This window comes from Chelon labrosus, assembly GCF_963514085.1.
Source record: "Chelon labrosus genome assembly, chromosome: 20".
NCBI lineage: Eukaryota > Metazoa > Chordata > Actinopteri > Mugiliformes > Mugilidae > Chelon > Chelon labrosus.
Genome location: NC_140353.1, coordinates 14,480,940 through 14,496,073, shown reverse-complemented (window position 1 = coordinate 14,496,073; position 15,134 = coordinate 14,480,940). Strand labels below are relative to the sequence as shown.

The 15,134-nt window shown below is 41.2% G+C and overlaps 1 protein-coding gene across 1 annotated transcript; it reads right to left on the bottom strand.

Moving 5' to 3' along the window:
• Window positions 1-5,726: 5,726 nt before the first annotated feature.
• vsx2 (visual system homeobox 2) lies at window positions 5,727-11,122 on the bottom strand (the record flags this gene model as incomplete). The annotated part of the gene is made up of 5 exons (XM_084569760.1): window positions 5,727-6,647; window positions 7,084-7,264; window positions 9,617-9,740; window positions 10,275-10,359; window positions 10,699-11,122. The coding sequence occupies 5 exons, from the start codon at window positions 11,120-11,122 to the stop codon at window positions 6,331-6,333; spliced, it is 1,131 nt and encodes a 376-aa protein (XP_084425886.1). The 3' UTR covers window positions 5,727-6,330.
• Window positions 11,123-15,134: the final 4,012 nt, after the last annotated feature.

Sequence of the window (15,134 nt, the reverse complement as noted above, 5' to 3'; positions counted from 1 at the left end):
ACAAATCAGTATTCCCAACAGGTTTTCTTTCGCATTTTTTCAGTGTGCATCAGGAAATGAAGACGTCCCCACAGCAACTCTTAGCACAACAGATGTCAGCATCCATTTCTGTAAACCCATCTCTCTCTTCTTCTTCTCCCTCTCTCTCTCTTTCTCTTTCAAACCCCACTTTCAGAGTTAAGCTCATCTTTGAAGCATTTCACACACACATGCTTATCTGCCCTCACACCTTCGTCGCACAGCAACATGCCTCTCTCTGTGGCGCCGGCATTTGCCAGGACGCACTCTGGACTGATAAGGGGCCTCACAGCCTCATCTTCGGGCTTCACTTATCACTCTTGAGCAACAAGGGAGCACTGTCTATTTGTTCACGCTTCTCTTCTCTTGATAAGAACAGGCTGGACACTTTTTACCCCCGCTTCTTTGCTCCGAGCTTTCCTCAAAACTTCCGTCGTGTGCCAGCAGAAGCATCTAACGCAGCTCTGAGATAAGAGTGAGGGAGATGTGATGGTTTTTAATTGCAACCCGAGTACCTGACGCTTCACAGTCAGTGGGGGGGGAGGGGGGTGTCATTCCCAGAGACAAGAAATATGAAGCGGGAAGTAATAAAGGCCGGTAAGATAGTATTAAAGTAAACCGTGTCTAAAGCAGTTTATGTCTGCCCACATGATGAGAGCTGGCATCTGAAACTGCCCACAGATGGCCTGCTGAAAATACTGAAGGCTGGAGGGCGGCTGCTGCAGTGCATGGCTGCTGGTGTTGTGCCACACATCATAAATCTTTCTGGGACAAGCAGTCGAGTCCAACTTCAAGAGATAACCGATATCCATTACCAGAGTAGGCAGCAGTGATAGAGAGGAGTGTTTGCCTATAGAGCTGAACTAAGACAGATGTGGTCATCCAGGGACTCACCCCCACCATACTACTATAATCAGACTAACCCTATAAGCCTGCTACAAAGAAAACGCATGTGTATTTACTATCTTTAGCATTTTAAATGTTAAGACATATGAGTTCTCTATAAGGCTACTCTGTGATTTTTACAGCCTCGATGCTAAAGGAGATGCCAGCAGGTGCTTTCCATCATGTCATTTTCTTGTTCCGTCACCTATTATGTCAGGCTTTAATCCATCAGAACAGAAAAAAAGGAAAGCAGGCCACAGAAAAACAACAGAGGACTTCAATCAGAGGTCTAATCGAAAGAAATGTGGGTCTAAATAGGTGGCATTATTACATAAATAGAACCACAATGGCATCAACTCAGAATAATGATTTTAGTGAATTTAAAGTAGTGAGATCATGATCGCTCTTATGCAGTGAAGTGCAAAAGAAAGAGCTGCTCGGCTCCGTGTGCCGACGGAAAAATGAACCTCAGAGATGAAATCAGTCCCACAGCCGGCACAGACCATTTAGCAGCAGTATCAATCCGTCCTCTATTAACCCTCAGCAGACAGCCTCATCACAGAGAGCACCACCGAGAGTGACAAGAGATGACAAATATTGATCAAGATATCAGATCACGTCTCCTCAGAAGCTGGTATTGCAATCTTTTTTCTTGTTTTTTTCCCCCCACCATGACAGATAGGAATCAATGTCAAGATGTAAATGATGCCTCAGCACCAGGACCTTCATATAGTATAATGTGATTGTGTGCCTATTATTAAATTCAAGATTCTCAAGGCTTCTTATTTTAAATGTGCAAGACTGAAGTTCAAGACTGCCCCCCTGTGGCAACAATAGTGCAGTGTGCTTCAATGTGACATTAAGATAAAGCGTCCAAAGCTACTTTTTAATATTATACTCATATTTTTGAGAGAATAACTATAAATAGATTACCAGCATTAGAATAAATGAAGATAACTATAATATCAAATATGCTATTAATCATGCTCATGATGAAGTATTTCCACATGCAAGCCTGTGAGTGCATGCATTAATGTTTAATGAAGAACCACTATGTATGTATGTAAATGTGTTGTGTATATACTTGTATTAACACACACACAAGTTTGTCTTACAGTCTTTGTGAGGACATTAATTTACATAAAGCATTCCCAAGCCCCTTTCTTTATCTAATTTTGACCTTACCCCCAAAATTAAGTGTTGTCAAATTCTCAATTTCATGACAAAGACTTAGAAAAGCTGTGAGACTGAGTATAACCCAAAAGGTCCTCACATGTCCTCCCATCAACTTGGTCTTCACCAAGATAGATAAACAAGTATACACACACATAAACTGTGACACACATAACACACTCATACACAGAGACTCCTAGGCACACAGAGTATCATATGCATGCAGTATCTTTATGCATACATATTCAGTACATTATGCAATATATACAGCCACTATGCATGCACTGCAGACACCATTTAGCCAGTACAGTATGTATATGTATGTGTTCATCTGTATACATTTGTGTGCAAATAATTTATCTTTCAAGCTTGAAATATGCAATTAAAGATATATTTTAACTGTAAAAAAGAAGGAAAGATTTTTGATCATATAATAATTTAATATGATGATTTAGACAGCTGGGCAATCTGCCGAGGAAATAGATGTGTTTGAAAAGTATTAAAGGACCATGTAATTTAATTCTTTGTCAACTATATATCTAAATTTATATTTGCTTCAAATCAAACATGTGGCTGCACAATAGAAATGCACATGACTGATCGGATTACAAAGTCCTGGAAATAAGTATTTGAGTTTTATCGTGCATTTATTAACAACTTGGGCATTAAAGCAGTTTACTCACTGATAGATGTGTGCTGGTACTTTGAGATCCCATGATGTTCCTCAGTTTCGTCCGGTTTTAATTCACTGCAATGAAATGAAATGAAATAAAATATAAGTGAAGATTTCTTTGATATGAGGAGACATGGTCAGGCTTTAGTTGTACTGATACTTCTGAGCAGCAGAGGGCAGAGCAGCATCACATTTCATTCCTCTGTAGTCTAACTACATCTCATGTTTGATTTCAGCTCACTGCAAAGCGGCATCTTCCCAAAATGAGCTGTACGCACTTAATCTGGAATCATATTCCTCTGGACTCCATCAAAAAAAAAAGAAAAAAAAAAGAAATTGAATGTTAATATTGCATTAGTCAAAATCTTTCCATAAAGCTCCCCTGATGTCACTTTGCATGGATTGAGATGATCGTGTAATGTTCTGCAACAAGCACACTGGCCATCATAAGGGATACTGTGAATTACCTCCTCATATCCAATGTAAACAGCTTGATCTTCAGCAAATCTGATCTATCATAACCTTCCATTCCACTCCCAGGGGATTAAATAGCGTTGCACTTTAGAGGAATAATCCTCACTCTGTATATGTCTTGGCCTCAATAACTGAATTGGGCTGAGGGTCTATGGAGGTGAGGGCTCAGTCTATTGCAATTCATTTCACTCACTCACTTTCAAATAGCTATCGGGCTCTAAGGGGAATTTCTTCTTGAAATAGGATGTAGAATATTACTTTTCACGTGATGTTTGTTTCGAGCTGGAAAGTGTGTTCCCAGTTTTCCTTAAATTTAAAACTAAATCAAGCATTACTACCTTATTTGAGTCCTACAATACGTTTGGAAAACTACTGCAGAGGCGGTCAGGCCATTTATATAAAAAGGTTTGAATGAAACAAATCAAGAGCGGAAATATAAGGCCACGGCTGTGCAGAATTAGTATGCCAACATTTACTTATTAGAACTAAGCACTAAGGGCAGCTGGTCAGAATATTATTACTTTGCATGTATTTGGTCATGTGTAGTGACTAATTGAAATATATATCTTATAATGGAAATAGAGGAAAAACCAAGGATAAACCAAGTGATCAGAATTAATCCTGAGAGGACCACAATTGTTTGTACCAAATTTCTTGGATATCTGTTCAGTCTCTTCAAGTCTTTTTACTATAACTTTTCATTTTGCACTAAACGGGAAGTCAAAAGAGCATCAAATACGATGGAGTTTGTCCTCTGGGGACTTTGCATGTCTGTGCAAAACTTGATTGTAATTCCTAGATTGAATTTTAATCTAGACCAAACTTGTGGACCAAGAGGTGGCCATTATGATACGATACGATACGATACGATATGATACGATACGACACATTACAACACATTACGATACAATACGATGCGGTACATGTTACGACACGATACGATACGATACGATACGATACGACACATTACAACACATTACGATACAATACGATGCGGTACATGTTACGACACAATACGATACGACACGATACGATACAATACGATACGATACGATACGATACGATATGATGCGATATGACACATTACGATACGATACGATACGATACGATACGATACGATACGTGCTTTATATGTATATCTTTTACAAGTATATATCTATATCTATATCTTGAGGATAAATATTTAAGTTTGTGACATAGAAAATGTGTTCGCCAACTTCCAAGGTGAAGTTTCACCAGAAGGTGGAGGAGGAAAAGAAATATGAAGTGGTCAAAACTCCGGCACCACTTACAGTATATGGAACAACTTTATCAGACCGACACATTTCAGCGCATTGCCTTCATCAAGGTCATGGAAAATAGGGGATGTGGAAAATGGAAACTGCGAATCTACTGCAGCTGCAGAATTATTAAAACACAAGGAATTAGTTTAGCTTTTAACCAGTTATATTACATTCAAGGCAACTTGAATATCCCATTTCTCTGCTCGCTTAAAACTAAATCGGAATCAGCTATAAAGACTTTTCTGAGAATGACTTCATGTTCTGACCTTAAAGTGTTTAGAGTGCTACTATAATGCATCAGTCTTTTCTGGTTTTCATATGTACTGCAAAGCTTCTTTAATGTTTCAACATGAGCTTTTTACCACAAAGTCCCCCTTCAAAATGCACCAATCTGTGTCACGTCAACGCGTCTTACTATATCTTGACACACTGCAGTCCATTTTCTAGCCATCATTAATTATTGCGTGTATACTTATCACGGTCAACAGTGTAGTTAGCAACCTTTTCCCGTTGTAGTGACATTATGGTTCTAGTCTGAGAGCCACTCACTGCTGAGACATGCAGCGGCGTACTGATAATAGCCGTCCCTTGCCCTTTGAAATTGCGCTCGGTTTAATTGGAATAGAACTCAGTTGTTCAACTCATTAAGAAGCCTCATTTGCTAACTGAGGATGAAGTGCAAAATGTGTTATGGATTACGGCTAATGCGACCACGTAGATGTGTTGTAAAGCAGAGCTCGGACAGTCGGGGCAAAGTGAAGATTGCCAACAAATAAAGCTGTTAGACTTTGGCTAAGTATTTAGATAAGAGGATGAAACAAGCCGGAGTGTCGGCTGGTACTGCCGTCTATTAAAGTGATTTCAAACCAGGCTGCGGTCATCCTGTTTGGGGAGGGGTTACTTTCACTCTTTCTCCTGTCCCAAAAGCACTGGTCCCCTAGTTTAATCTGAAATTGAAGGCTCTCAACTGCAACAGATTATAGGGACTAACCCAAGCATGCAGCCGGGCACCGTCCCCTAATGAGCCCAGGCAGCAGAGCGACAAGTGACAACAAGTAGTTCCTCCAGCGATGAGGGCTACTTCATCCCAGTTACATTTACCCAACAACAATCTAATCCCTTTTTACAAGATTAGACTAGCATCTTGAAATAAAAGTAGAAGAATAGACAGCAAAAGACACATTTAATAAATGGCAATTTCTATTTTTCATTTTGAGTTATACATATTTTGAAATGAAAACACACATTTTTAAGACTACAAGAAAACATCGTTCAAATTGTGCCTTTGAGAGAGAGATTAATATATCAATTATACACAGCGCGATATAGGACAACAATTACTTTCTTTCTCTTAAAAGAGTACTGTCGGTGGGATGGTTCTCATCTAAAGTGTCCCCATTTGTACAAGCAGGAAACAAAACGTAGACTTTCACACACTGACTGCTCATTGGTCATTGGTAGTAATTATGAGCTACAAATGTTGTACTGGATAAAATGTTAGTCATCTGGCTCTATATATAACTGTGGTTTCTATGTACAGTACATCAAGATTTTTTTTTACTCCCACTCCGTCAAATCTCCTCTACTATGGACAAGCAACAACTGTACGTTTGGGAGTAAATAAGAAAAAGTGCATTTGCATCTTCTGTGCAGCAGCAAACCAGGCGAGTTTACTTCTTAAAGAAGTCCAGGCGCAGGCCTGTTCAGAAAAGTCAGTGAAGGATGAAAACCTGCAGGACAGTAAGTCTGGCCGGATAAGTCCGTACACATGCTGAAAGCAGCCGGGCCACTGCGTTCACCCATGAGAGTCCGTAGGAACCGTTTCTACGGACTTTTCTGCTCCTCTGCCGGACTCACGGGATCACCGGCCTTCTCCTCGGCCGCCTGTCTCTCCTGTTTGCCCTCCGGCAGTCTGTCATGAGAGACCGTCCCCAGCACTTTGGCACTGTGCTCCTGCGCCTTGGCCCTGAGTGCAGCAATGCTGTTCTCTCTCAGTTCCTCTTTAGATATGGCGGACTTGCCCTCTGACCTCTTCTCCTCCGCCTCAGTGTCTTCTGCCCTCTGAGAGCTCGGCTGCTGGGGCGAGTCGCACTTTCCTGGCGGCGGCTGGGGGGCGGACTCCATGGACTTCTTGTGCATCCCTGCAAAGAGTTGCGGGTATTCAGATTTAGAATAGCGTCTGTTGATTGGTAAGCCATCTTGGACTGAAAACAGCAAGCAAAAATAGTTCCGGTTTAGAATATAATGCTTAAATGGACAGTGGCAAAGCATGGGTGTTGGATGGAAAAATCTGATATGTCACTTTTTGTCTTTAGGAGTTTTTTAAAGGTTTAAAGGATCATGCTTAGAAAATAAAAACATCTACTTGAACATCTAGTGAAAAGAAAGAATAGGTGTCAATAAAGGTAAGAAACACAACCTTCAGTGCTGTGGAATTAATAAATGAATGAATTTTCAATCACAGATCAGCAAGTTTAAAGTTTACAACTATTAAAACTGACAAAACAGGGAAACCAAAAGCAACAAAAATGAGTGAATGACACAAAACAAAGTGAAGAAACAGTAAAACAGACTCACCGAGCAGCCAGGGGGCGCAGGACTCCATGATGCCATCTTTGGCCGACTTGAGGATGGACTCCGGCAGAGGGATGGAATGCCTCACCATGGCTCCATACAGCCCGTACTCAGCCATCACCGTGCTGCGGCCCCAGCACTTCTCCCTCTTCCTCCACTTGGCTCTGCGGTTCTGAAACCATACCTGGGACGGGAGAAGAGGGGTTGGCAGTCAGAGTCAGCGGCACCTTCACCCTCAACCAGAACAATTCACTAAGTCTTTGTTGCACAGTCTCCCTGTGGGATCGCAACTTATGCCAAGGAGTAAAGTTGTCACCGCGGCAGGAGCAAGATTTGCTCCACTTTTTAAATCTATAACCTGTTACCTTTAATATCTCTGGGAACTATTATGGAAGACATTAAAGGAAGTGTTTTGGGAAAGAGATGCGTATGACTGGTGCAACTTTGGATTTTGCAGTCTGCATGTCCTCTAATGCAAGATGCAACGATTTGTACTAAAAAGAGGATCTGACATTAATAATGATACGATTGTGTGCTAATATTTTAGAAATCAGATATAAACCAAGTTCAGAGTGGCTGTATCGTTGAAAAAATCCATTTGGCTGCAGTTTGCCATCAACTGTGGTCCACATCTCCCCCCAAAACTTTTCTAATCATGTCTTTGACCTGTAAAGTTTTTGTACATATTAGCCACTACTTGTGTCTGGATTTACTTTGATTGTGCATGAAAACTGATCTTATGTCAAAGCTGACACCTTTAGGACCCTGTAGTGTGATTCAGAGCGACTTCAGATAACAAGTGTCCTGTTTTGACTCAGTCCATTGATTTCCCATAGCCTGCTGCCTACAGGTGTAACAGATCTCTGCCTGCTGTCACTGCTCATCTCCACCTATCTGCGGAAGCGTTATACATGAGTTGACACATCAGGAGGCTTCACTCTGGCCACAGCCAACAGCCCTGCAGGCTCTGTGTCAGCTGACAGAAAAGCCAAATGGATTGTACAGCACAACACACGATTGTTAAACACTCCACTTAGGCACCCTCTCATGGCTGGGAAGAAGAAGAAGAAGGCGGCCAGAAAGAGGATTCAAAAGAGGGGACAGATATTAAATTGAAAACGATCAAATCTTTTTCAAGCTTTTTTTTCCCTGGTAATTCTGATGATAACCCTTATTTCACACAAGATACTTTTTTTTTTATTATTATTTTATTACGAGAAATTGCTTCTCTGCCCCTCAAAAGGAGCCAGCGTGTGCGCGTCGAGGAGGAGCGACCCTGGGGCACGCCGAGGCTGATTGAAAAATAAGTTAATTTCAGGCCCAATCGATGGTGGGCAGGCGGGCAAATATCACGGGAAATTAAACTACCGGGACTCGGGGGAGCAGCGCTATTGACCCGTGCTAATAAATTCAATGTAGTTATTTCATTTGAACTCCCTGCGTCTCTCCAGCAGCAGCAGCCAGCCTCCCGAGCTCGTCTGATTTAACTAATTACACCCACTGAGAAAATTGGGTGTTAATTTTATTTAGGATGGGAGCAGGCCCGGGCTTATTTATTTATTTCCTTTTATTATTTATCCGCGGCTGCACTGTTGCGGCGCGTAATGAGAACGAGATTAAAAGGCGCCCCGGCAGATGGATGGTCCAGGTCACACCGCAATCTTCTTCCGCCTTGATAGCTTGATTAGGTCGTTAGTGGCTCCTTCTCCGGGAACAAATTGTTTCACATCCAACTGCGCCTGATGAGAGATTATCTGTCCTGGCGAGGATGCTGGAGGAGAGCGGGCTTTGTTCAGACAGGGAGGAGGGGGCAGCGCTGATCGATTTACGCAGGGCTCGGTTGGACCACGTCCCCTTAAACGCGAGAGCAGCATGAGAGGCAGCAGGCGGCCTCCACTCACATATTTCCAGCAGGTTATGATGGGAGGGTGAAGCATCTGCCCTAACAGGTGCATATTCACAACATTCGCGCAAATCAAGTGGCTTATCATTGCGCATGATATTATATTATATTATATGGTGTGCAACGTGGAGTGTCTGTCAATAAATCTCTCATACAAAAAAAAAAAATAGCAATATCTTTTTTTTTTTTTTTGCTGATTATCCAGGTATTCTTTTATTTGTAGAAAATCTCAATTCAAATATAAATACACCGTTATCCTTTAAAATATTTATATTTTTAATGAGCATGACAGTGTATTTCTATATTACTTTAATATTTTTTCAATTATTTTACGTTTTTATGTGCACAATTGGATAAAATTAGTAAAGCACCTTAATATAGTTACAAATCAAGACATTTACAACAGCCTACATCTTTATTAAACTCTATTATATTTAATACAGAAATGCTTTAAAAGGAAAAGAAATTGCATTGACTGTTTGGAGCATATGGGGAGAAGAATTAAGACTCCAAAAAAAAAAAAAAAAAAGGATTATCTATGTTTTTTTTTAAAAAAAACAACAACAACTTTCTTTTAAACAATCCCACAATTTAGAAATACATAAATAATATAAAATGAAATGAGAATGTTACCTGTATCCTGTCTTCAGGTAGCTCTGTTTTCATGGCCAGCATCTCTCGGGCGTAAACATCCGGGTAGTGCGCCTCATTAAAGGCCTTCTCCAGCTCCTCCAGCTGATAAGAAGTGAATATGGTCCTGTGGAGACGAGGTGTCGTTTAAACGTGAGCAGGAATTCAATATGACAATGATTTGTGGTGAAAAACTAGAAAAAAATATATATAAATGGTGTCTGCCAGTCAAACTAAACAACAGACGATTTGAGAATTAAAAAAAAAAACAAAAAAAAAAAACATGGTGAAGCATTTAATACATTTCCATTTTTAATCATCAGTTTCTACAAATGAGGTCTCCGTGTGGACAGGTGTAAAGAATGAAGCAGATCAAAACAAAGCCCTCACTTTCAGAGCTTTCACTTTTTAAGATTAAGCAGCAATATAAGAGAGGATAGGATATATATAAATAAATAAATATATATATGGTTTATTTTTAGTATAAATTCTTATTTCTAACTGGAGTATTGTAGACACTGTAAAAAATAAATATTTCCTGAACCATTACCACTAAATTTCAATGAGAGCGATAGCCCCATGTTAAAAGATCACTGGTTTAGAATAAAACAACAGATTCACATTATTCTCCCATGCAGGATAACCAGAAAACAGCACTAACCGGTGGCGTCTTTTCTTGCGTTTCTTGCTCTGACTTACTGATGACTTTGAGAGTTTCCGTTCGTTTGAAGACAAATCATCTGAGTCTGGATAGAAAACAGGAGAAACAATAAGTAAATAAATAAAATAAAATAAAAAGGAGCAGTGTGTAACACCTAAAAGTATTAACAAACTAACGAATTACCACAGTAAATGCTGACACTGGCTCAAAACTGCTTTTTAACTCAGGCCATTAAATTTTAAATTTTTTAAACTAAATTTAAATTAAATTTAACGCCCCACACCAAACATGCAATAATAATAATAATAATAATAATAATAATAATAATAATAATAATAAATACTAGGAGGGAAGTACACACACTTCTTTCCGCAGCAGTGACTGCAGGTTTATTCCCAGTATGTATTAACTGATAGCTGGTCACCTGAGCTGGCAGACTGGCTGGTGTCCAGCGGCCCCATGGACCTGCTGTGGGGCTGCAGGTGAACATCGTTTCCGTCGGACAGCACGGTCTCCAGAAACGCTGGCTGCCTGTAAAACGACGGAATTCCAGCAGGGCCGATTAATCCCATCCCGACGCCCACCCCCATGCCGGCGGGGCCCAGCATGGACCTGGCGGCGATCAGGTGCGCCCCGGCCGGCAGAGACCCCAGCTGGCTCCTCGGTGCCGCGGACGGCTCCTTGTTGAGCCCCAGTATCTCCTGGATGCCGAAGCCCGTGCACCTGGGCTGCGGATGGGTCGCGGTGCTCTTCTGCTGGTGGCTGTTACTCCCCCCGTTTGCGCCCAGAGAGGTTTTCTCCGATAAATTTAAACTTTCCGACAGCACGGCGCCTTGTTTCCCCGTCATGGTGTCTTCGATGCTCCTCTGTAAAAGGCCTGTTTTCTTATTCTAGCGTCTCATCGGATGGTCCCCAGCGCATGATCCTCTGTGTAACACACAAGAGTCTTTTAGAAAATGGTCCTTTTATCCAACAGGTCCATCCCAACAAGAGGCAGGAGGCGGCAGCCAATCAGCTGCAAGGATTGAGGATTCCTGTGGATCATGGATGCATTATACGCCCTCTCCAATACATATCTGCATTTTCCCGAGGACTGTATGGATGAACGAGGAAGGGATTAGACTATAGAGAGGAAGGGGTGAAGGAAATAACTCTCTTCAAGGCTGCAATCTGCCGGAAGGAACGAGCGATGCAACGCTAAAAACGAAGACACTGGAATGAATGAAATACCCAACAGATAAGGAGCATTACAACTACAACAACAAACACCACGCCTGTTATATACAAGCTACCTAATTCATTATACAAATGTTCGTTAGAGAGTGAAATGAACCGCCTATTCCACTCCTCTTACTCGCCTTTGAAACGGTGCATGTTTAGAAAATTACCTACTGTTTGATGAATAGTTTACACATATACACAAAGAGAGAGAGAGCTATGATCTCTCTGCCCAACCACTGGCTCAAGCGAATGGATAATTGATCTCCAGATGCTTTGGGAAACTCATCACACGCGAATCAAAGGCCCTCCCAAAAAAAAAAAAAAAAAAAAAAACGACAGCTGGACGTTATGGAGCCAGTCTGCGCTGCGTTAATCCCACAGCAGCCCAGACTACACAGATTAAACCACAGGGACGTTTCCACGGAGGAGATGGGACATGAAGTATAGGAGCATCCACACAAATGAAGAATAAACTAATAAGCCTCTTCATTACAATGTAATAATAGTGATAATGGTGCTATTTTTATTATTATTATTATTAGTTGGATACTACTGCTATTAATGATAATATATTTTAATATGGTGGATATGGTTTTAATGTTTTTTTTTTCAATAATGTCAATAGGCCTAATTATTATAATAACAGTTTATTTAGTTAATTAATTGCAGAAATAATATGTTTATTCTGGGATGTGTAATTGTCTTTACATTATTTTAGTTTTTTATATTTTCCTTCTATAAAGCCATTTTTTTCGAAAATATATATATATATTTTTCCCTTACAACTTAAACTAAATTAATTATTTAAATAGATTATATGAGTTTCGATTGCATGCAGGTTTCCTACATTGGCCCAAATAATTTGGAACAAAATGAGGATTGCTCTGATTTCTGCAGAGCTGGCGCAAATCACTTCCGCTTACTTTGCGCGCACTGCGCCAGTGAAGGAAACTTTCGGGTAAAATAGCAAATATGAAAGCTGGGGAAATCGGCTCGCGCATCTGGAGATTAAACAAGACCACAAGTCTGAAACTACTTGAGGATGGAAGCAGATCCTCGACCTGCAAAGTCAAATTTCATATCAGTGCGAAATGAGCTGCTGATTAAGAGGGAGAAAAATATTGCTGCTGCAATTAGAGGTTGGCCAGTTGAAAGTAATTAGGGCCTAGTTAGTGGAAATTCTATTAATGAAGAAATCGATGTTATTAGGATATGCTAATGACACATCAGCCTGTTGGGATCGAGCCATTTATTAACATGGAGGGGTGGGAGTGAGAGCGACCCGTCAATTACAGTGGAGTTAGTGCCCCCTCTCAGCTATAATCTGTATACTTTCCCTGTTTGTTTGTTGACAGAGAAACACTTTCTCCTTTTAATAATCCTGCGAAAATGGATGCAGGCTGATTTACATGCAGGGGAGCGGCTGCCTAATAAGGCTCTAGATTAAGGGAAGATTTAGTTCAGTCATTCGTGTAGATTGGGTTGCCCATCAAAGACCTGCAGGATCTGACGGTTGGAGATTAAAAAAAAAAAAAAAAAGGCAAAACAGCTGTTGTTGTTTTTTTTTGGTTTGTTTGTTTATTTGCACCCACCAACCCCAGCCAGCGTCATTTCTCTGCTCTTCCTGCACCCCTCCTGCTACTTCTCTCCTGGTTGTTTAGGCCTGATGGAAAAAAATTAATGAAATTATAATAATTGGGAAAGAGGTGTGCTCAAATCTTTGGGAAGTAGTAACCTTCAAGCAGGAGTGAAGTCTGCCGCAGCAGGTCAAAGTCTGATAAACAGCTGCAAGATGTAAACCGCCCACTATAATGCATACCAAATATGATATTCTGCTGATGTGAATGAATAAAGCCGGAGATGCGTTTGTGGAAAATGAACATTTACGTGAAGGTCACACGCTGATGTGCTGAATAGAAACATCACTGGTTTCATTAAGTCAGCCGCAGCGCATTTACACACAATCATTTCTCAACAGGTCACATTCATCCTATATAGAGTTTTTATTCATAGGGCTTTATCTTTTATTATTAGGTTTAACCCAATCTAACTGATTACTCACTGCCTTACTGTCAAAAATAAGAAGAGAAACCTCTTGTGATTCCAGCGTGAGTGACTAAAGCTGCATCCTCGGTGTTGAACACAGGGTGAAGGCAACTTGATGACAGCACACATGTAGAGCCGAGTCAGGGGAAAAAACCAAAGCACAGCCGGAGCCTGTGCTTTCCCAAATCACTTACAGGGCGCGATGTGATGCGGCGCCCACCCCCTTCGCCCTCCTCCCCTTTGCTCCCCAGCGCAGAAAGAGTTTGCAGACCCCGCAGCTTTCTCATGGCTCCTCCACAATGGCATGTTTGGTAGCTGCCCGTCGGCATTGCTTAATTAGGCGAGGAGTTGATTAATTTGCTCTAATTGACAGCTAATTTAAGGACTCGGGGCACATCGGATTGACGTTTGTCGGGGCGCAGAGGCTACTCGAGGTCAGGGGGCAACGCGGTGCGGACTCGTAGACTCGGAGTGTTTTTCTTTCTCTCCCACCTCTGCGGGGAACCGGCCCCGTTTCTCGAAGGGGGCTGCGGGGCCGCAGGGAGGCTGCGGGTGACGGGCCGCCACGCAGTGCGCGCAGCATATTGAGGGTGTCAGGTCGCTCGACGCGTCAACGCGCAGCGGACCAGCGATCAATGTTAGCCAGTCAGCAGCAACAAGTGTCCACATGCAAGCGGTTCCGGTGCTAGCAGGGCGACCTTTCAGTGTTAAATGTTTGAAAGTGCAATAAAAAGCAGTTTCACATGGAATTCACCCATTCTGTTAAAATGGCACGACTTTTAGAAGACACTCTTTCCAAAGGCTGCAGTGCTGGAACTTGTCGGTGCAAATTTGACTTACTTGTAGTTTACTGGACTATTTCCATGTCATGCGTTTCTTACTTTTTGTTTCGTATTATACAGATTACACATATTATTTTACTTAAACTTAAGTTTTCTCGCTGTTAAGCAACTATAAAGGTTACTTATATATGAACAATAACAGCCCATAAGCTATAATACGTACAATTTTCATGCAGGACATGAAAAGGGCCTGAAGGATCTCAATGACCTTTGTTTTCTTTTTTTCCTACAAACTACAGAACACTTATGTTGCCAGGTTTGATGCTATTAATCCTTTCTATTTTTGTGATAATACCAGGATACATGTTTGTAACACATCAAAAAATATTTCATATTATAATAAGCTATTAAGTCTCTGTTACAAATTAAAGTTATAATACACGTTATTAAAGGACAATTGAGAGTTAGGTAGGTGGTGAAGTGTAATAGGAACACTTAACTATAAGTAGCATTATATAGATATTAGGTTAACAGCATCAGATCATAATTAGATTTAACGGCCCAGAGAAGATTTGTTGTTGCTACATGTATGTTTGCTCCAAACACACAAAGTTGTACAGAGCCAGACATAATGCTAAGTTCCAGCCTCCCCAAACTCCTGCACGTCCCAGGATCCTGCAGCAGCACACACAGAGGAAGCCACTATTTGCAGGATTGTATAAATAATCTATATTTTTTTTTTCATAGGGGTGAGCCAGGGTCCGCGTGAGAGGCAGGGGGTGAAGCCACTGAGGCAATGGTGGCCTCTGTC